The 22,840-nt window shown below is 44.9% G+C and overlaps 2 protein-coding genes across 2 annotated transcripts in view; both read right to left on the bottom strand.

Moving 5' to 3' along the window:
• Positions 1–7,158: 7,158 nt before the first annotated feature.
• Positions 7,159–22,840, bottom strand: part of LOC147887684 (ankyrin repeat protein SKIP35-like) — a 37,275-nt gene continuing 21,593 nt past the window's right edge. Inside the window, exon 7 of the mRNA XM_087393395.1 lies at positions 7,159–7,236. The gene's annotated coding sequence lies outside the window, so the exon portion shown is untranslated. The remainder of the gene's footprint in view (positions 7,237–22,840) is intronic.
• LOC147887685 (uncharacterized) lies at positions 15,763–22,551 on the bottom strand. The gene is made up of 2 exons (XM_087393086.1): positions 21,381–22,551; positions 15,763–15,944 (listed from the first exon to the last, which is right to left on the bottom strand). The coding sequence occupies exons 1-2, from the start codon at positions 22,549–22,551 to the stop codon at positions 15,763–15,765; spliced, it is 1,353 nt and encodes a 450-aa protein (XP_087249212.1).

The raw sequence follows: 22,840 nt of genomic DNA, 5'->3' as shown, positions 1-22,840 counted from the left end.
TCCGCTCTTTTCTCGGATTGGCAAACTTCTACCATACAAAGGTTTATCAGTTTTCCGAAATCGCAGCTCCTATGTCCGAATTATTGAAAAGCACAGCAGTTTTTCAATGGCTTTCCAAAACAGAGTATAGTTTCCAACAACTCAAGCAAGCACTCACTACCACACCAGTTATGGCTATTGCTGACCCAAACCTTCCATTTGAGGTCATCACCGACGCTTCCAACATTGCTACAAGAGCAGTCTTGATGCAAGAAGGCAGAGTTATTGCTTTTGACAGCCATAAACATTCTAATATCCAAACCCGATACCCGGTTTATGATAAGGAGTTTCTTGCCGTTGTACATGCTTATCGCTCTTGGAAACATTATCTCATGGGAGCTGACTTGGTGGTCAAGACAGACCATCACTCTCTAAAGTATATCTTTACTCAGCCAGTCATGAACGCTCGACAAGCACACTGGGTTGAGTTTCTGGCCAACTTTCACATGACCATTGAGTACATTCTAGGACTACGCAATGAAGTTGCAGATGCTCTGAGCAGGTCAACTCTAGCATCAGCTATGGTAATCTCTACATTATCTGTGGATGTTCCGAATTCATTCAAAGGGAAGTATTTCAATGATAAAGACTTCGGCACAGCAGTACAAGTTCTTTCAAAAGATCAACCTTCGACTTCCGAACATAAGATTTTCTCATCCTATTCTTATACGGACGACCTTCTGTATTATCAAGATCACGTCTGTGTACCACATGACAAGGATGTTCGACGTCTTTTGATAAAAGAGCATCATGTAGTTCCTTATGCTGCCCATCCAGGCATCAACAAGACTTATAGGTTACTCAGTGCAACATACTGCTGGCCTCAGATGAAAAGCGACGTCACCAAAATGGTTACATCTTGCTTATCTTGTCAACAAATGAAAGCAAGCCGATGACTTCCAACAGGACTTCTTCAGCCTCTTCCAGTTCCAACTGAAAGGTGGGAAAGTATTTCCATGGATTTCATTACAACACTACCACGATCCTCCAAAGGTAACACTCAGATTATGGTAATTGTTGATCGATTGTCCAAAATGGCACACTTTGTTGCTTGCAAAAGCAGTGCACAGGCTCCGGACATCGCCAAACTCTTCATACAACACATCTTCCGACACCATGGATTGCCCAAGAATATCATATCCGACAGAGATCCTAAGTTTACCAGTCACTTTTGGATTTCACTGTTCGAATCTTTGGGTACAACTCTACTGTTCAGTTCAGCCTATCACCCAGAATCAGATGGCCAGACTGAAAGAGTCAACCAAGTTCTGGAAGAAATGCTTCGACATTATATTCAGTCACGCCTAGTAGCTTGGGAAGAGTATCTACCACTCCTTGAGTTTGCTTATAATAACTCTTTCCATAGTGCCATCAGCATGACTCCATTTCAAGCAGCTTATGGACACACTTCGATTATACCAACGAATTTTGTACTTCAACATCGAGTGGCCCTAGCTGATCAACTGGTTCAAGAAATGCAAGACATTCTACTCCAAGTCAGGGATCATATGCGAAAAGCGCAAGAGCGGTATCAACGGTCTGTCAACAAACATAGACGTCGCCTGAAATTTGACACTGGTGACATGGTGCTATTATTTGTAGCCCCACATCGCTATAAGACGGTTAAGTCTGTGTTTCCTAAGTTGCGACCACGATACTATGGACCTTTCCGGATCGTCAACAAAAATTCACCTTTTAGTTACAAATTGGAATTACCATCATCATGGGGTAAAATCCATCCGACATTTCATATTTCTTGGCTAAAGACGTACATTCCATGCAATGAAGCAGTTCCTCCTGCAAGTGATTATGTCCCAAAAATCGAAGACGATTATGTTCTCCTTATTCTAGAGCGTATTTTGGACCATCGACAGCGAGAGACTCGACATCGACTTATCACAGAATTCCTTGTTCGTTGGCGAGATCTGGACGACTCCGACGCTACTTGGCAATCTGATGAATCCTTACAACAGTACCCTCACATTTTACAGCAGTATTTTCAGAATTTACCGTGATATTTTCTACATCAGTTCATTATCTCCACCAGGGTCTTATTTTGAGTGGGAGGGGATGTCACGATCTGTGACGTATTCCTTTCTCTATATCTAGACTTATGGATGGTTTGATGAATGGACACTTGTGGAAGGGTATGCCCTTTCGACGGGACACTTCCTATAAGGCACAACCCTTCACAAGAGACATTCTATGGAAGAGACACTTCTATTGTAATGTACCCTTTCATCAAGGGTCACACCCTTCACAAGGGGTACACACCTCTTCATGCACATACACTTTGGAGTACACACCTTTTCATATGTGACTCTTCACTCTCTATATAAGAGAGCCCAATTGTATGGATGACACACGACAGCTACACTACAGACACCCAAGCAATACAATTATTCCTTGTTCTCTGCTATTTCAGTCTCCTTTCTATTCCTTAGCACATTTCTAAATATAGTAAATCTAGGATTTCTTACATAAATGCCTTGAATCCCAACATCGTCTACAAGTACCCCCAGCTCCATTTTCCAAAGGTGGTTACCTCCTACGCTCTCGCCACACAAATGCACTTTTTCTCCATTTCGCGGAAACCATGCATTTTTTTTTACAGCTCAGCATTTTGCTACGGGACATCTCTACAACCAAGCCTAGAACGGAGAACTTCAATGGCCCCATTCGGAAATAGTCTTCAATCTCAACACTGGCCAAGGCCCCAATTCCCCAAACTTACGTGGCTGTCCTTACGTATTAGAAATCTTCATGGTCACTATATCCGGACCTTCGAAGACATGTATGACACAAAATCTTGACTGCCTCTTCATTCGTTTTGTCGCATCGCCCAAAGACTCTTTGATCTCGCCACAGGATATTGAACAACGCCCTCAAGTCCTGACATTATGCACGGCGTCTGATCCACAGATAGATCGTGAACAAGAAGGGGGGCCTTGTTAACCCCGCCACGGTTAACATTGATTTGTTTTGCAAGATAGCACGGAGAATAAGTAGAGGATCAAAGGAAGATAAGAGAAATCCGCCTTGGAGCCGTATGGGCCCAAGTGCCTTGTTAAAGAGAGAGAGAGAGAGAGAGAGAGAGAGAGAGAGAGGTAAGAAAGAATAGGGTTAGCCCTCCTTCAAAAGATGGAATGTATAAAAGGACAAAGATTTGACTTTGGCCTTCATTTTTGTATGCACACATTTGGAAATACAAGCTCTCTTTCTCTTTCATGACTTGTCATGAGTGTTCTCTTGTTTCCTAGCATAGCGCCTTTGTGATTGCCACTCTCCCTCTTGTTCATTCCCCTCTTCCCTTTCGCTTCCCCTTCTCTTCTCTCTTCTCCCCTCCCCTCTTTCTCCCATGGAGTCACACGGCAACAATCTAGAAGCTACTTGCGTGATACAAGTGGACGATGAGCCTTTGCATTGCTCCTTATTATGGGAGTCCAGGAGGGAGTGCCCTCGACATATTGGTGAAGTCACTATCGAGACTACACAAATAGGGAGGGAGTTTTTTGAGATGAGGCATAAGCTTATACATTAGGCGTGGTGGGATGTTTTACTTTTTCCCAACCTTAAATTTAAGTTAGGGGTGCCATGCCATCTTGGGGGTGGGGCACGCATTGGGTTCGGAGGGGGGGGTAGGACACTAGTAATTTTTACCCTAACCGTAATAAAAACACACACACACATTTAAATAGTTACAATAGGTCATGTAGCAAGTGCATGCATGAACTAAGCCTAAACTATGGCTAGTTCTAGGCCATGATAGGAGAATTAAGGAAAATATTAGCCATTGAAATATTTAAAGGTGGTATAATCTAATATCAAGAGGATGTTATCTAAATTTGCTTATGGTCTAATCTAAATGGTTCATAACAAACATAAATTTAGAGAAGAGGGGGACATAGTAGACTTTTGGTGGTATCCTTATAAGCTTAAATAGGGATGCTTTATCATCCTACTTGTATTGTATATCGGGGGTTTTCTTGAAGTTCATGCATGCAGGTGATGTCCCCCTTTTATTAAGAGTGAATTCCCTCGAAAGAGGAGCAATCCAAGTGGTACCGGCTAGTGTACTATGCAAGTCAGCGATTGTCAAAGGATGAAAGGAACTACAACACGACTGAAAGAGAGGCATTAAATGATATAATCCGCGAAAAAATTCTTAACATTCTCTCTTGATCATCAAGTTCACCTTCCATGTGGACCATTCTGTGCTACCATACCTCATCAACAAACCACACCTCGTAGATAAGCTAGCTCATTGGATGTGTCTCTTACAAGCATTTGATTTTTTTTTTTGCAACTCAAACTTGTACCCATGAAATTGCCGACTATTTGTCCCGCTTGGAGAGTGGCAAGAGACTGGACATGTTCTTTGATGATTTTCTAGGTCCACACCTATTCGAAGTCGAAGTCGAAGTCGACATTCCAGTGGTTGTGTATGATAAAGTGTTCCAGTTCATAGAGATCAGCATCCTTGGCAAAGACTTGTCTAGAGATCGATGCAAATGGCTCACCCTCTAGAGTTAGAAATTCGAATCATTACAAGGTAGCTCTACTACTCAGATGCAATGCTTCACTGCCACATGCCCGTTCACAAGAAGAAAGCCATCTTCAAAGAGGTTCATCAAAGAATTTTTTCATCAAAGATATAACTGTTAAAAGGAATTATAAGTAGGTCTTTGGTGGGCAACTATGGTCTAAGATGCCAACAAACATGCCAAGTAGTGTGACACATGTCAGCAATTGAGTGATCAATGATCCAACATTGAATTCCACAGAATCCCATCGTTCCCCTTGAAACATTCTAGAAATGGGGGTTGAAGTTTCTGAGACCGTTCAAACACTTGCTACTCGGCATACCGAAACCCAATACGTATTCATGGTGACGGATTACTACACCAAATGAGTTTAAGTGTGAAGCGGGGCTCCAACCTAAATGGAGGCTCTCATTTTTGAAGCACGAGGCATTTTGACGAACGTACTGCTTGGCCGAGCGTGCCTTCTGCGTCAACCTTGATGACATGCTTCTCCAACGACATTGGACATAGAAGAAATTTAATGCCCTAAAGGCCTCAGATCCCAACATCGTCTACAACTTTCCCCTGCTCCATTTTCCAAAGGTGGCTACCTCCTACGCTCCTGCCGCATAGATGGAGGAGTTCAACACTACTTTTACTCTATAGTCCTCGATCCAGCCATCGCTCATGGCGGCAACAATGTGCTTTTTTCGACTGTGCTGTTATTTTTGTTATGGGACATCCCTGCAACCGAGTCCACAATGAAAGAGAAACTTCAACGGCTCCATTCAGAAATAGTCTTTGACCTCAACGTCGGCCCTCAATGCGGCCAAATTATGTGATTGTACTTATGTCCCATGGGGGGGGGGGGGACGCGGGGTCACTATGTAAAAACTCCTTATAGCACGTGCAATCAAGGGGTATTATAAAAAAACCCTACCTACATATTTGTATAACCTATATACACCCCTTCTGTAAGTTTTAAGTATCCCCTATGTATTTTCACTTTTTGAAGTTAAAAAACCCTTGTGTATGTATAATTTCTGTAACTTCATAAACATATAAAACCCCTTCTGTTGATTGCACGTGCTATCTTACATATTTCTTAGTGACCCCACCCCTGACACTTACGTGTCAAAAATCTTCATGTTTTCTTGGCATGGGCTGTCGCGTTGCATGTTGACAACATTACTCATTCTCATAATGACGACACCATTGCATTGCATAGATTTACACATCATGCACACTAACACTTAACACTTTTTACTCATTCTCATAATGACGACACCATTGCATTGCATAGATTTACGCATCATGCACACTAACACTTAACACTTTTTTCTTTTTTTTAAGAGAGAAACATGCCGATTTGACTAAAGGGACAATCAACCCTACAAAAAAAGACCATATTTATAAAACTTGGTCGATTTCCGGGCTATCTGTCCCCAATCCACGCTGCATGCAGCTAAAGATCAATAAAAGGGCCCCTATCCCAGGGCGAACCAAAATCAGATATCAAGAAGAGTACGACTCATACTTTCTCCCAATCTTAAATTTAAATTAGGGGGGTCATGCCATCTTGGGGGTGGGGCACACGTTGGGTTTTGAGGGGGATAGGGCACTACTAGTTTTTACCTTGAACATAAAAAGAACACACACATACGCATTTGACTAGTTACAATGGGGGTCTTGTACCAATGGCTAGTTTTAGGCCATGGTAGGAGAGAAAATAAGGAGAATACTAGTCCATTGAAATATTTGAAGTTGGGCTAATCTATATCGAGAGGATGTTATCTAATTATGCTTATGGTCTAATCTAAATGGTTCAGAACGAACATAAATTTAAAGAAGAGGGGGACATAGTAGACTTTTGGTGGTATCCTTATAAGCTTAAATAGGGGTGTTTTATCATCCTACTTGTATCGTATATCGAGGGTTTCCTTCAATTTCATGCATGCAAATGATATCATCCTTTTATTACGAGTGAACCCCCCTAGAAGAGGAGCAACCCAAGTGGAACTGTATGCAAGTCAGTGATTGTCAAAGGATGAAAGGAACTATAACACGACTAAAAGAGATGCATTAAATGGATATAATTCGTGAAAAAAAATTGACATTATTTCTTGAGCAGTAAGGTCACCTTCTATTCAAAGGACAGAAAAAATATAAGCTCTCCTTTACATGGGTGATCATATTCCAACTTGCTTACAGCCTTACGCTCACCTCCCACAGAAAGTTGAAGCATGGTTTCTTGGTAACTCCTTTATTAATGATAGTGGAAGCAGAAATCATTATATTATGAAACATCTGAATCTATTATATGCAATGTTTTTGAAAAGAGGAGTGAATCTCTCTCTCTCTCTCTCTCTCTCTCTCTCTCTCTCTCTACATATATATATATATATATATATATATTGATTGGTGCTTACATGATGTTCTGAACACATGCAAGCAATTAATTACTGTACTTCATTGATGAGTGTTGACAACACATACCTCTTATCAGAAACTAGTACACGGCAGACATCAACAGTATTTCGTTTGATGCATCTGCTGACTTGCATATAGCATTCTCTATCGCGTTCCAGTGTGTTATACAAGGCTTGCATAGCACCCTGGTTTAAACTCCATGCAACTGTGCTGCCTGGATTTGTCTCTATACAGGTAGATAGACCTGCAGAGAATGCACATCAGCCCAAGAACACATTTTTCTACTCTATCCAAGCCGCTAGCAAAGCTGCAAAACATCAACAGCACTCAAGCGACACATACTCACAGACTATTACTAAAGAACGTGCACCTACATATCAACCAACAAATCCAGAGCAATGTGGTTTCAAAGCCACTTGGCAGTACATAACAGTAATAGTATGCACATTAGCAAATAGCGGCATCATGATCAAGTTCTTGCTGTGGCTACATCAGGAAGGTTAAAAGGCTTCCAAAACTCAATCATGAAATCTGGTTTCCTTTTTGGCATTCAAATCAAGGATAAGATCTGTACTGGAATATAAAAATATTCAGCAAGGAACAACTAAAAACAATAATAAATATTTGAATCAGTTTATTACAAACATAGCGTCTTCCTTGCACGATAGCTCTACCCAGTCCAACTCTTTAAACAAATTCTAATTTGCTGTTATGCTCTAGCCGAGATAGCATGACCTCGGAATGATCGGTGGGCATTTTCCCTTAGATGACCGACTTCTGTAATATTTTATGTGCGTAAATAAAATGGTCAAGGGAAGTAACTGCCAAGGTCCTAGGTGAGGGTGTATTGGCATCGAGTAGGTGGTTCTGAGTGCTCAGGCCTAGGTGCACCTAAATGTGCAAGAATGCCAAGGGGCTAATGTTTTAATTGTGCCCAAGAGAGGGGTAAATGGTGTACCAAGCTAAAGGTCTAAAATGATGACATGTGGCAGGAGGGAACCATCTAGGTGTGGGTTTGTAGATAGGCATGAAAAAAATGAATTACGTATCTTGTGTGCATGCAATCCATGAGATAGGTTGGGAGGATAATCTGGATGCCATCGCCTATGATTGTGCCCGTGATTCGAAGGAAAGAAGGCAGAGATTAGTATTTGAATGTATCATTTGGTATCAGAGCGCAGAATGTTTGGGATGTGTGACGACGGACAGTACGGAGGTGATGGCGCAACTTGATAGTCACGGACGTCATCGCAGGCGTGGGATTTCCTGGCGGAAGGACCTGGCTTCTCGGTAGAATCCATATACTGTTTGTGGGCTCAACGAAGTTGGTCGGAACTGTGCTACCATCCCTGGCTTAATTCGCAGAATCAAGGGAGCTTTTTACAAGGCTGTAATCGGGAGGCACACGACGGGAAGTCCGACCGATAAGCGGACGTCGTTACAGTTGTACCACGTGGTGTTTTCAAAACTCCTTGGCGTCGCGGGTGTGCAAGTTGTGTAATAGTTGGGTAGATTGATGAGCAGCGCCGAAGATGCGTGGAAGAGTTGCGCATCTGGGATGCGGTCACGCAAATAGCCCGTGAGCAAGGTGATCGTCTGAGCGTGGGTACGGTTACGTGCGCAGTGCCTTGGTTGGTGGCGGCGAATCATGAAGCTACTGTATGGTCACGGGACTTGCTTCGTGATATTCTGTCAACTACATGGGAATGGGTTCAAATAACATCTACTAAGTTTGAGAGACGGAGGAGTGGCGCAGATTTTTGAGGCTTGCAAAGGCCTTGGCAAAAGAAATAAGTTCGGGACATCTGCGTTACGTGGAGCTTCCAGAGAGCATCTTTTTTTTCCCTTATATACAAATTTTCAGTTTGTAGTCTATTATTCCTGTACAGCAAAGGGGAATTTGAAGTGGAAATGAAAAGGGCAAAGCTCCAGCAGAGCCAGAGCCCAGTATACACTCGTCAGAACGTGCGAAGGTCAAGGTACCTAATATTGCCAACTATAGACCGAAAAAGTACGCTGGTCGGATGACCGAGCGCAGTTCTAATGTGATTGAGGTTTGGTTATACAAGTGGGAAGAAGCCTTCACCATTTGTGAAATCAGATCTGATCTAAAGAAAATCCGCGAGACCACTCACCTATTTATTGAGGTAGCGGATAGGTGGTGGATAAAGCAACAGAAAGATCAGGTTGCCCCTACCACCTGGGAAGGGTTTAAGGCTGAATTTAAGAAACACTTTCTTCCACCTGACGAAGAGTCCCGAGCTTGGGATGCTTACAGAAACCTTCGCCAGAGGAATTTGTCGGTGGCTGAGTACACCGACAAGTTCAAAGAATGTGTTATGAAAATAACAGACCCTCTCCCTATGTCGGTTCAGTTGAAAGACTTCATCTATGGACTGAACGACAAGATTAAAATGGAAGTTCAGGCTAGATATGTGACTACATTAGATGAATCTATTGCAGTAGCCCTGAACTATGAGGATGCCAGAGGCAGACCTAGTGGGTTTGTGCAGGCAGGGACTCAGCATGAGTACCCGAGAAAAGGAGGATTTCAGAGGAAATGGACTTCAAAGGCAAGTGTCTCGCAGCCAAGTGGCCAAACCAAGCAGGTGAAGCCGGTTGAGGGACAAGCAAAGACAAGTACCACCATTGGGGTGAAAAGAAAAGTAACTCCAATGGCAGCCCATTGACCCCTAAGCAAAAAGAAAAAGCTAGAAAAGAAGGATTGTGCTTCGGCAGCCTTCAGCAACATCAGTGGAAAGATTGTCCACTAAACAAAGACCGTCGCACGGCCAATATGATAATATCTGAATGCGACGCGGAAATGCAGGAGAGTCCCAATGCGGAACATATGCAGATGCAATTGGCGGGACCTTCTCAGAGGTTAGTACCTGTGTTGTTAAGTGTGTCTGTTACTAAGTTAGTAAGCGGTGCACCCGATAACATCCTTTCAAAGCCCGCAGCAATGGGGTATATGGTTTTCGATGAGCCCGAGTTGATTAAAATGAAAGGACAAGTAGCCAATCATGATGTGATTGTATTGTTTGACTCAGCGTCAACACACAATGTAATTAACTCGAAGCTTATTAAGAGGCTCAAGTTGAAAACTAGTCCATCTGACTATGCTTATACGGTCAGGATGGCGGACGGAAGTTCAACTGAAGTATGGGACTAGAGGGTTACCTAGTTGGAACTTCGAATACACGACTATGTTGAGAAGCTGGACTTTGAGGTGACCAGGCTTGCTCACGCAAATATAGCCCTAGGCATGGCTTGGCATTTTTGGAAAAATCCAGCCATTGATTGGAAAAAGCATATTTACCAGTTCAAGATGAACGGGATAGAATATGTTTTGCGAGGTGAAAAGGATTTACCTCGAGGACCATTGATTTCAGCCATGGAAATTCGGAAGACTCCGAAAGAGTTTCTGTGTCTGTGTATAGCATCGGTAGAGTCAATTGATGATGCATCAACTAGCACTGAGGCTACCCAAGATGGGAAAATAGCCGAGTTGGCTAAAGAGATATCGGAGAAGTTCTCTGATTGTTTTAGGGATGAGTTACCTTATGGGTTACCTCCAGAGCGGAATGTTCAACATAAAATTGAGCTTATCCCGGGGGCAGAACCTGTAAATAGACCTCCCTATAGATTAAGCTTTACAAAAGAAGCTGAGGTGCGAAGACAACTGGAAGAATACCTCAAGCTGGGACAGATTCAACCCAGTTTTTCACCTTTTGCTTCGCCAGTGATATTAAAGAAGAAGAAAGATGATACTTTTCGTCTCTGTATAGATTACAGAGCATTGAATAATATCACTATTAAGCACAGGTATCCGATGGCTCGGATCGATGATTTGCTAGATGCATTACATAGGGCCGTAATTTTCAGTAAGATAGATCTTAAGTGTGGCTACCATCAGATCCGTATTAGAGCCGAGGATGTGCATAAAACCGCTTTTAGAAGCAGGTTTGGACATTATGAGTTTTTGGTAATGCCCTTTGGACTTACCAATGCTCCAGCTACATTCGTCATGCTTATGAACGATTTACTACGTCCGTATATCGAAAAGTTTGTAGTACATTTTATTGACGATATTCTGATATTCAGTAATACTGAGCATCACGGACACTTAAGAATAGTGTTCACTACTTTGAGGAAAGCCAGTCTTTATGTAAATAAAAAGAAAACTATACTGTGTATGGTAAGACTTGAATATTTAGGATTCATAATTACTCCTGAGGGGGTAGAAATGGATCCAAAGAAAGTGGCTGCGATACTGACTTGGCCAATCCCTTAGAGTTTGACCGCTTTGCGATCATTCTTGGGATTTGTCCAATTCTATCGAAGGCATATCAAAGGATATTCCGAAATAGTATCGCCATTGACTGATCTGACCTCAGATAAAGTATCTTTTATATGGGGACAAAATCAACAGGAAAGTTTTAACACCATTAAACAAGCTGTGGTCTCAGGACCAGTGTTAAAAATAGTTGATCCCCAGAAACCGTTGTTCCTTGAAACCGATGCAAGTGGCATTGCGATAGGAGCAGTTCTCCTCCAAGAGGGAAGGCCAGTAGCCTTTGAAAGCAAGAAGCTTTCTCCCTCTCAACGAAATTGGCCAACTCATGAATTAGAGTTGTATGCTGTTGTCCATGCTTTGAAAACATGGAGACATTATTTGTATGGATCAGAGTTTTATGTGCATGTTGATCATGATACTCTGAAACATTTTTGTAAACAACCTGACTCGAGAGGCCGCCAAGCTAGGTGGGCAGAACTCATGCAGGAGTTTAATTTGACGATCCAGTACCGAAGAGGGAAGGATAATAAAGTTGTTGATGCGTTGTCACGCATTATGCATAATATGAGTTTCATGGTATTAGAGAGTGCTCTAATGACCGAGATTAGAGAAACTCAAAAGGTGGACGAGTTCGTCCAGAGCCTTTGGCCTAAGGCTCATATGTTAAAGCCCGAGGAAAAGGATGACCTGGCATCCAGAAAAGGCCAAACTTATGCAAGATACGCCATAAGGGATGGTATGCTGAAAAGAAATGGCAAGGTAGTAGTACCTAATCAGAATGATCTCAGGCAGAGAGTCATTCGACAATGCCATGATAGCCCATGTGCGGGACATCCAGGAGTCGAGAAGACATATGATCTCGTGAGACGAGATTTCTTTTCGCCAAAGATGAAAAAGCATATTCATGAATATGTGACACATTGTTTTTCGTGTCAGGTAAGTAACGCAGAGCGGGTGAAGCCACCCGAACTTTTACAGCCCCTGGAGATACCACTAAGTGGGAGAGCATTTCCATGGACTTTATTGTAGGACTGCCTACGACACAAGGTGGGTATGATTCTATCCTTGTGGTGGTTGATCGTCTTACCAAGATGGCTCACTTCATTCCAACTAGAGAGTCTGTTAGTGCTCCGCAAGTAGCGGATTTGCTTATTAGACATATATTTCGTCTGCATGGATTACCCAAATCCATAGTGTCAGACAGAGATGCCAAATTTACCAATCATTTTGGACTGCGGTATTTGAGACACTAAGGACTGAGTTGGGAATGAGGAGTGGGGATCATCCAGAAGCGGATGGTCGGATGGAAAGAATCAACCAAATTTTAGAAGATATGCTTAGAGCATACGTGTCATTGAGGCAACATACATGGAACAAGTGGTTGCCATTGTTAGAGTTTGCCTACAATGATAGAAAACATTCCTCTACAGGGTTCAGTCTGTTTGAACTCAACTATGGTTATAGGCCAGTGAATCCAACTATAGTTGGAATACCTCAGAAAGTGCCTAGTACCGCGAACTTTGTGGTTCAGATGCAGGAGATGCTAGCACTTGCGAGAGCTAACATCCGCCAAGCTATGGATAGAGCTAAGGCGTATGCGGATGAAAACCGATCCGCTAGAGAATTTAAGGAAGGAGAAAAAGTTTTTCTCAGAGTTCCTTCGCACTCTAAGTCTTTGACTGCAGGAGAGTGTGCTAAGTTATCACCTCGATATTGTGGGCCATGGTTAATTCTAAAAAGAATAGGCAAGGTAGCCTATAAATTAGAATTACCACAGGTATGTAAGGTGCACCCAGTGTTTCATGTTTCTCGTTTAAAGAAATTTTTGCATACAGGTGACTCACTAATCGAAGGTGTTGTTTTGTTTCAGGAGATAGAGGATAATGCAAGACGCAAACCAACAAGAATCCTGGACCGAGGAACAATGCAAGTGCGCAATCGGAAGATACCCACGGTGTTGGTTGCATGGCATGGTCTACCTCTATCAGAAGCTACCTGGTATTCCCAGATTTCATCATCGAGGACGCTGATGCTTGAAGAGGGAAGGAATGTTATGCTCTAGCCAAGATAGCATGACCTCGGAAAGATTGGTGGGCATTTTCCCTTAGATGACCGACTTCTATAATATTTTATGTGCGTAAATAAAATGGTTGAGGGAAGTAACTGCCAAGGTCCTAGGTGAGGGTGTATTGGCATCGACTAGGTGGTTCTAAGTGCTCAGGCCTAGGTGCACCTACATGTGTAAGAATGCCAAGGGGCAAATGTTTTAATTGTGCCCCAAGAGAGGGATAAATGGTGTACCAAGCTAAAGGTCTAAAATGATGACATGTGGCAGGAGGGAGCCATCTAGGGAGTTGTGGGCTTGTGGGTAGGCATGAAAAAAATGAATTACGTATCTTGTGTGCATGCAATCCACAAGATAGGCTGGGAGGATAATCTGGATGCCATCGCCTGTGATTGTGCCCGTGATTCGAAGGAAAGAAGGCAGAGATTAGTATTTGAATGTATCATTTGCCTTCATCATCACCACGCTTACAATAAATATGTATACCTAGATGAATCCACGAACATGCTCATCCTCTAAAGGCAGAACAAATATCGCAGTTTTTACCTCATGGGAGTCACCCAGAAGGTGAGAACCATAAACTTGATCATGCATAACAGGGCCTAGCTACTAGGACATCCCCACTGACATCATCAGCACCCAACGGTGGGTGTAGAACATAATCTCACAACACACACAGGTAAGGTACCAAAAGATGGCTCTATTTGCAGCACCCTCTGACGTAAATTCTTCCTCGCTTCCGTGTAGGCTTCAGTAGCTGTTCAATGTAGAGCACTCCTGCAAAAATTATGCTCTGATGTTCACTGGACACAAAGCTCCCTTTCACGCACTCCTTGTGCTCTCCTATAGGTATAGGTATGCACCTAGGTCTGCTCTAGATGTCAGGGACTTATGCTCCTGCAAGAACTCGTCAATGTTGTGACTCCCACTGTTCTTCACTCATAAGAGGTGACCTCCACGCTGAGCACCGATGATGCTCACTTCTTGGGCCTCGTCTACTGCTCTGGACACAGCCGTTCCAAGGGTATCTAAAGCATTGAGACTCCCCATGCTGGGGACCTTATATAGGGGCTGGACACCCTCTAAAACTGGCAGAGCTGCTAGGATTAGTCCAACTGGACAGTCAGCCAACCAATCAGCCCACAGATTGGGCCGACCAAGTCCGTCTACTGCCTGCTCAGCCAACCTGCCTACCAGCCTATGCCCTGTCATAGGAACCTGTCCTTTGGTTCCTCCTCCAGCCCTGCTTCAGTCTCCAAGCCCTCTGTACCTGCTGCTGTACCCAACCAGTCCAGCAGTCCTGTTGACCAGTATCTGCTGCTGTGCTTCCATACTGCATCTGCTGCTGCTGCTCCTCCTGGTCTGTTGCACCTACTGTACACTACTACTGTGCTGTACAGTCCTTTTCCTGACCCCATTTAGCTGCTCCTTGCTAAAGCTCATGTGCCCTAACCGAGGGTCTACTGCCAGCCTTTGATGCTGGCCAGGATGGCCCTTGAGGCTGTCCTAAATGCAATTCAATAAGGAAGCCTGTATGCTGCCAATGTGGCAACCAATCTGCCTCTCTCTCTCTCTCTCTCTCTCTCTCTCTCTCTCTCTCTCTCTCTCTCTCTCTCTCTCCAGCCCCTCGCCCTCAGCCTGCCATCACCTCCAGTCCCTTGCCCTTAGCCCATGACCTCAGCCTGCCATCGTGACCTGCAGGTCAGCTGCCATTGCGACCCGCTACAAGGCCCACCCCCTCCTGGGCCTACTTCGTCCACCAGCATCCCTCACAGCCTGCTCTGACTGCAACCAGCCCCAACGGGCTGCTCTGATGGTGTCCAGCCCCTCAAGGGCCTGTCCGACTACGGCCAGCCCCTCTGGAGCCTGTTAGCCCCCACGGGCCTCCACCTGCAGCGACTGCACCTAGCCCCCATGAGCTGTCCTCCACCGTCTCGACCTGCAAACAAGCAGCCCGCACGGGCCTATCTGCCCTCAACAGTCCCACCGGGGCCCCATTACCCTTGAATCTGCAACAGCCCCCCTCTGAGGATCCTCCAGCCTTCAGCCCCGCCCATTGGTGCCAAGAAACCTCAATGGTACCAAGAAGCTGCCAAGAAACAACCAAGGAGCTACCCTAGGGTGTCACGGCCACTATTAGGGCTGCCCAAACCAGGGTGGCCTGCACATACCTGCAAAAAATCACCACCAAAGAAGTCCTCTTCAGTCCACAGACAATGGAAGGTATGGAGGGCTACACACCCTCTCCCCCTCCATGAATTTCAGCAATAATCTCAACAATTCTTTCAACATCGTGGAAAAACAGAGAATAGAAAGAAAACAATGGCCAAAGGGGATAAACGCAATACAAACAAAGGGATACCCAAGAGAGAAGAGAAACCACAGAAGTAGCTTACTATAGTATGTCATGAACAAGCGGAGCAATCGAAGCGGCCTACAGTGGACAGCACTACCACCCAAAAGGCAGCCAACAAAACCCCTTCCCAAGCAGCTTCCAACTCCACTTCAGCCTCTACATCAGCCTCCAGATCATCCCCATCATCTCCAAGATCGCCTTCATCATCCTCTGCACTATCTCTGATGGTGACTGCGCAGATATCGACAGTATCTGAGATAGCGCTAGAGTTTAGAGGGTCTTCGTCATCATCAGTGTTTGGATTAGGAGGAGCCCCTCTCAGTCCGACCCATTATCTTACCACTACACACACACAATTTGCCTCATTCCTATCCCCCCTACCCCTCACTCAATCAGCTTTCCCCTTCTCAGTAGGCCCCACCCCACCCACACTCCAGGTGCCCCCCCATGATGCCTCACTTCCGCCCCCCATTATCCAAGCCCCCTTCACACCAAATTCATACACACTTCACGGCCACACAATCCCCTCACATTCCTAGGACCATGCTCTCCTACAGATTCACTACCTCCACGCACGAGAGGCAGAGCAAGACTGTCTCATTCACAACCTAAGCCTGGAGACATCACAGCTCCGGAAGGAGATGGCAGCTATGATAAAGTGGGGAGTGAGAGAGAGAGAGACAAAGGAAAGAAAGAAAGATGTATTAACGTCCTCGGAAGGCCTCGCGGGTCTATGGGACAAGGTACAAAGTACACCAAAAAGGAGAATCTCTACGAGCTGCGCAGGGCTTTTTGTTGGAATGGTCACCTCCCCATCTGTAAGCCCCCATATGAGGAGAGTATGGGGGAGGGAGACCTAGGGCAAGAGTTGCCACATGGGCATCTGTTTGGATGCCATGTGGGCAGCATGCCTAGAGGAAATAAAATGGAGAGGGGGCTGCCACATGGGCAGTACCTCACAAGAAAAGAGAGAAAGGGGCTGCCACATGGACAGCATCATGGATGTCATGTGGGCATCACATCTAGAGAAGTACCTGGAGCCATCTGGGAGTATGGATCAGCGCCATGGATAAGGCGACTGGCAGAAGCAGGTCTAGGAGCAGATCAGTGGCGATTGGCTCCAGACAGAGGCAAGGAGTGGCCGTATGAAGGCGGCACAGGGCCGGGTACTTCACCATCAAAGGCGCACACGTGCGGGGCAGGTTTGGGGCCTGCACAAGGGCCTGTTGATGGCAGGACAGCAGCAGCAAAGGGGAGCCTAGCAGCAGCCCAAAAGGGCCTAGCTAGGGCCCTTATATAGGGCTGGTTGGACCAGCCAACCAGGTCGGCCAGCAAGCAGACTGGTCGGCCAGGATGAGGCTGGCTGGTCGGTTTTATGACAGCCCCTTGGGGGCCTATAAAAGGAGAGGCCTCAGGCCTCATTTCATATCCAGTAGCGCAGCTTTGGGAGGAGCAGAAAGGAGCAGCACATCCACCATCCTTGAGCCTCTACACAGGAAGTGAAGGAGAGAGGTGTTGCTGCAGACTTAGCTCCAGGAAGAGGCTGAACCTAGACTGTCTTCTAGGGCAGAAGGTTGCTGAGATCATCATTCTCTGGAGCAGCCAACCACCAGCAGATTGAAGCAGCAGGAGGACCTTCCTTGGGCCTACATCCAGGAGGTGAAGGAGGCACATAGAAGCTGCAGACAAAGCTGAGAAAGGGCTGCCTACCTAGGCTGATCTATAGGCAGTAAGGGAGAACCATTCTGGATGGAAAGTCTACAGATGCTCGAGGTGGAGCACGCGGGCTTGAGTCTAGAGATAGCCAACACATAGGAGAAGTACCTTGTGGTAAGATTAGAGGACCACACCATTGGTGGGACTCTAGATCTATCTCTTTTGTATTGTGTCCATAGTTTTGCACGGAAATATATTATTTTGGTGGTTTCTCTATCTGGCTGGTTCATTGTCTATTGATGAGTCTGCAACTATTTTATGCACGTAAGTTAAGAAGTTTGTGATTCCACATCCCACACCACACTGTATGAGCTCCTGGGCATTACTATCAGTCTTCCGCTGTGCGTACCCTCTATTGGGTAATTTCTAACCCTTTTGGCACGGGAGCGGTGTATGGAAGCCGAGCAGAGGATCAAACTGGTTTCGTAGTGATGGTTGGTTTGCCATACAAGCGACGACGAGTGCAACCCTGGTTCGTTTGATTGCATACGAGCAATTGGCGCGGATTTGTGCGTGTCTTTTGTGAAGCCATCGAGTGTTTACGTTCCACGCTTTCCACTTCGTTGTCTACACTCGTATAGACAAAGGTAGGTCTTCAAGGCTTGGCACTGTTGCGTTGCAACCAATCCTCATGGGATTTTCAGTTGATTTTGAAGCCGGTCATCGACACTGTATTGCTCTATCCTTGCTTGACGCTAAACTGCTTCTACTTGCATGAAGTCCAGTAGGGAAAGAAAGCACAGGGCCCTAGGAAGGAGCTCTGATACCAATGTAATGAAGGGGGCAGGGATAGAATTGGTGAAAGGCCAAAGATGGCAGAAAAGGGGAAGAGGATAGGGGAGAGAAAGGAGGAGAGAGAGAGAGAGAGAGAGAGAGAGAGGAGGGAAAGGGGGAGAGGGAGAGTAAGAGAGAGAAAAGGGGTGGAAATTGAAGGTACGAGTCGAAAGAGAAGTCACGTCAAACTTAGATGATGTTGAAAAACACAAGTACAAAGTACTTGTACCTAGGCCTAGGACTAAGTGTCCTATGTGGCATAGAAGGCACTAACACTATATGTAGTGAAGGTGAATGGGAAAGTGAGAGAAAGCCACGGAAGGCAGGGGGAGATAGAGAAGGAATAGGGGAGGGAAGTAGAGAGAACAAGACTGGAAGTACACAAGTGATGAAGGAAGCAAGGAGAAGTGGATTAGACGTCAAATCAATAGCCCCTTACAATCCTTTTGGGTTGACTTATATAGTCCCCCACAGTTCCCACATTTCCCCTCCCATCTATTTCCCCCTTAAAATCCATCTTTTTCCCACCTTCATTACAGCCATCCCTTCCCAAAGAATTTTGCCCTCAAAATTTCCAAGAGGCTGCCCTGGATGAGAAGGATACAACAGAAACTGATCAGCTCTGCACGAGATAGGGGTAGTCCTGCACAATGCTCTCAGGTTGCCAAGAATTCTCATCTTCTGTTAAACCTTTCCATTTGATGAGGTATTCTGTGTAGGCTTTGTTCCTGAGTACATGATCTCTGAAGCCCTTGATTTGCTCCGGCACATAGATTATGTGGCCCTCTTCATCCATAGGAGGCAACTCAGGAAGAACCTGGACATGCTGTCCGACATGTGGTTTCAGCAAGGATACATGGAAAACATTATGGATCTTGGAGGTACTGGGTAGTTCCAACTGATATGCTACCTGCCCAACTTTGCGGATGATTTTGTAGGGGCCATAATACCTGTGGGCAAGCTTTGTGTTGGTATTACCTTTCAGCGAGGAATATCGATTCTTATGGAGACGTAAATGCACATAATCCCCTTCTTCAAAAGATAAGTACCTCCTTTGTTCATCCGCATACTTCTTCTGCTTGGCTTGGGCATCCTGCATATTCCTCTTAGCCAACTGCAGAAGGGCATCCATACTCTCCAAATCATTCCTTGCTTGCTGATTTTTCACAGCAAAGTCTGCAACACTGGAAGGCATTCCCACTTTGCATCCATACATAGCCTCGAATGGACTCATGCCAATAGAGAGGTGTTTGGTGCTGTTGTAGCAAAATTCAGCCAATGGTAACCATTTGTCCCAAGACTTCTGCGTGTCATGACAGTAATGCCTTAGATACTCCTCCAACCACTTGTTCACCCTCTCTGATTGTCCATCCGTCTGTGGATGATAAGCACTACTAGGCGCAAGAAAGGTACCAACTGCAGTGAATAACTCCTGCCAAAAGTGACCCATAAATTTAGCATCCCTGTCACTGACAATCTCCTGAGGAAAACCATGGTGCTTGAACACATACTCAATGAATTGCCAGGCAACCTGTGAAGCGGAGTACCGAGTCCTAGTCGGTATGAAATGGGCCTGCTTAGTCATCCTGTCAACCACCACAAATATGCTATCCCAACCCTTATCTGTAGAAGGCAAGCTTGTAATGAAGTCCATGGCAATGTGAGTCCATTTGCCTTCACGAATGGGTAGCGGTTGCAGAAGGCCTGCGGGTAACCGGCTGTCCACTTTATTTTGTTGGCAGGGCAAACATTCACTGACAAACTTAACCACATCTCGCCACAAACCATCCCAAATAAAGCTCTCCTTGACTTTTTCATATGTTTTTGTGATACCCGTATGCCCTGACATAGGGGATGATTGCATTTCCTGTAATACCATCAACCTGTACTTGGAGTCTGGCACAAGATAAATTCTGTCCCTGCACCATAACAGTCCGTTGCGGAGCTGAAATCGAACATGTCCTTGGCTGGACGGACTCTGTAACTCCACAAAAATAGGGGCTGCATCAGAATTTTGCATGTATTCCTCCTGAATCCCAAGTATCCACTCCTGATGAAGCGTGGAAATGGCAAACAGTTTGCATGATCACATCCTGGACAAGGCATCAGCAGCCACATTCTCTTTCCCCTTTCTATATTCAATGTCAAAATCATAGGACTGAACTGCAGCCAGCCATCTCTTCTGCTTCATGGATAAATTAGGCTGCGTTAAGAAGTACTTGAGTGTCCTGTGATCCGTTTTGACCTTAATCTTGCTACCGTACAGGTAGTGGTGCCATTTTGCAAAAGCATGCAAGATTGCCAGCATCTCTTGATCATAAACATGATAATTCATTTCCCTGGCATTAAACTTCCTGCTCTCAAAAGCAATCACACCATGCTCTTGTTTTAGGACAGCCCCTAAACCTTTGCCACCGACATCTGTCTCAATAATGAAAGACCGTGAGAAATCAGGGCACACCAATACAGGTGCATTGCTAAGGGCATCCTTGAGGTTATCAAAGCTGAGTTGTGCTGCTTCTGACCATTGGAAGGCATCCTTTTTCAGCAAATCAGTGAGAGGGGCAGCCCTTTTGGCGAAGTGCCTAATGAATCTCCTGTACAAAGAAGCAAGACCCAAGAAACCTCTGAGCTGCGTGGTATTTTGTGGCTGCGGCCACTCCTTAATACATTTCACCTTAGCTGGGTCTAGCCTGATTCCGTGCCTGCTTACAACATGACCAAGATATTCAACCTCCTCTGCCATAAATGTGCACTTGCTGGCCTTGGCATAAAGCTGATGCATCCTCAAGATTTCTAGCACTTGTCGGACGTGGTCAATATGTTCCTGTGCATCCTTACTATAAATGAGAATGTCATCGAAAAATACCAGCACACATTTGAAAAGAAGGTGGTGTAAGATCTTGTTCATGAGTGCCTGGAAGGTGGCTGGTGCATTAGTCAAACCAAAAGGCATCACCTTGAACTCATATAATCCTCTTTCTGTACGAAAGGCAGTCTTATGCTCATCACCCTCTTTCATCCTGATCTGATGGTAACCTGACCTCAAATCAATCTTCGTGAAATACTGAGCACCCTTGAGTTCATCCAGCAGGTCATCAATCCTGGGAATAGGAAACCTGTTCTTAACGGTGGTCTTATTCAATTCTTTGTAATCAATGCACATACGAAAAGAGCCATCCTTCTTCTTCACCAGGAGTACTGGAGATGCAAAAGGCGAGGTGCTATGATCAATGAAGTTCTTCTCAAGTAAATCCTGCACCTGTGTTGCCACTTCTTCCCGTTCAACCTTAAAAAGTCGATACGGGGCCTTGTTTATTGGTTTACTGCCATGTTCCAGAACTATGGCATGATCAACATCTCTTTTTGGGGGCAACTGAGATGGCATATCAGCAAACACATCCCCAAATTCTAAGAGCAATTTCTGCATTTCACAATTATCCACATGGGGAATACCACCCTCCTGAGGTACAGAGACATTCAATGCATAAATGGCACTTTCGTTCTTGAGCTCCCTAGCTAGCTGCCTTGCTGAAATGACCTGTAATTTCTGATTCACAATGCCCTGCAATGTAACAGTTCTACCCTTGAGGCAAAACTCAAGAGATAAAGCATTCAAATCTATACTAATTTTCCCCAAGGATTTCAGCCAATCACAACCCATGACAGCATCTATGGGTCCCATATCCAATGCCAAAAGATCACCTGCAAACTCATAATGATCAGAAAACTTGATCCTGGCATCCTGGCAACAATGTCTGCTGATCATGTGCTGTCCATTCGCGATCTCCACTTTCAGACCATGGTCTATCTCTGTAGCAACTAATCCCAATCTTTGCAATGTTCTACAATTAATGAAACTGTGAGTGCTACCACTGTCTACCAATACATGGACAGATCTGCCATTAATCATTCCCTTCAACCTGATTGTGTCAGCACTTCTGGCACCCATCAAGGCATGTAGTGAGATGGTATACAGTGTAGACTGGGCATCCCAATAAATCTGTTCATCATCCACAGGAACATTACCATTAGCATCACCTCTGACATGAAAAGGCATTGTAGGTTGATGCTCCAACACAGAGAGTGTTGGCTTACGGCCTTTCCTGCTACATGTAGGCTGAATATCAATCTCATGCATCACATGAGAGGTTTGATCAATAGCCCCACCCGGATCAAAAGGAAAAACAGTCCCCTTTGTGGCATCTGTGTCAGGAGACTCATCTGCATCATGAGCTCCTATCAATTCCTCATGAGAGACATCATGGGGGTCTGCTACATCAGCCACTTCATCATCATCAGATAATTCAATTATCATGCTGAGTTTGGCTGAGCTGACATTCTTCATTTTGCACACATCCCGGTGCTCAGGTGTCCATTTCTCTCCACACCTAAAGCATAAATTTGCCTTCTTCCTACTGTCCATTATGGCTCTGGAATGTTGTTTAACTTCTGATTTGCCAAAACCAGCACTGGTTTTGACACCTGTCTTTGCATCCATGGGCCTGTATGGCTTTGCATATGGCATCTTACTTCCAGAAACCGTTGGATATCGTGGGAGGAAGCAGCTGCTGGTTTCTTATCAATCCAATCAGCAGAATTTGGCTTCTTGTCAGCATCATAAGCAGTACCATAGA

This window comes from Dipteris shenzhenensis, chromosome 22 (genome assembly GCF_047967505.1).
Source record: "Dipteris shenzhenensis isolate YYH24624 ecotype China chromosome 22, Dip_SZ_1.0, whole genome shotgun sequence".
Classification (NCBI taxonomy): domain Eukaryota; kingdom Viridiplantae; phylum Streptophyta; class Polypodiopsida; order Gleicheniales; family Dipteridaceae; genus Dipteris; species Dipteris shenzhenensis.
This window is presented reverse-complemented; position numbering and strand designations above follow the sequence as displayed.

Excerpts from the sequence above, each read along its gene's own strand:
- LOC147887685 (XM_087393086.1), bottom strand. The coding sequence starts at position 22,551 with ATGAAGAATGTCAGCTCAGCCAAACTCAGCATGATAATTGAATTATCT. Across the intron at positions 15,945-21,380 it reads CCTGGTGAAGAAGAAGGATG|TCACCATCAGAGATAGTGCA; the intron begins GCTCTTTTCGTA and ends ATATCTGCGCAG.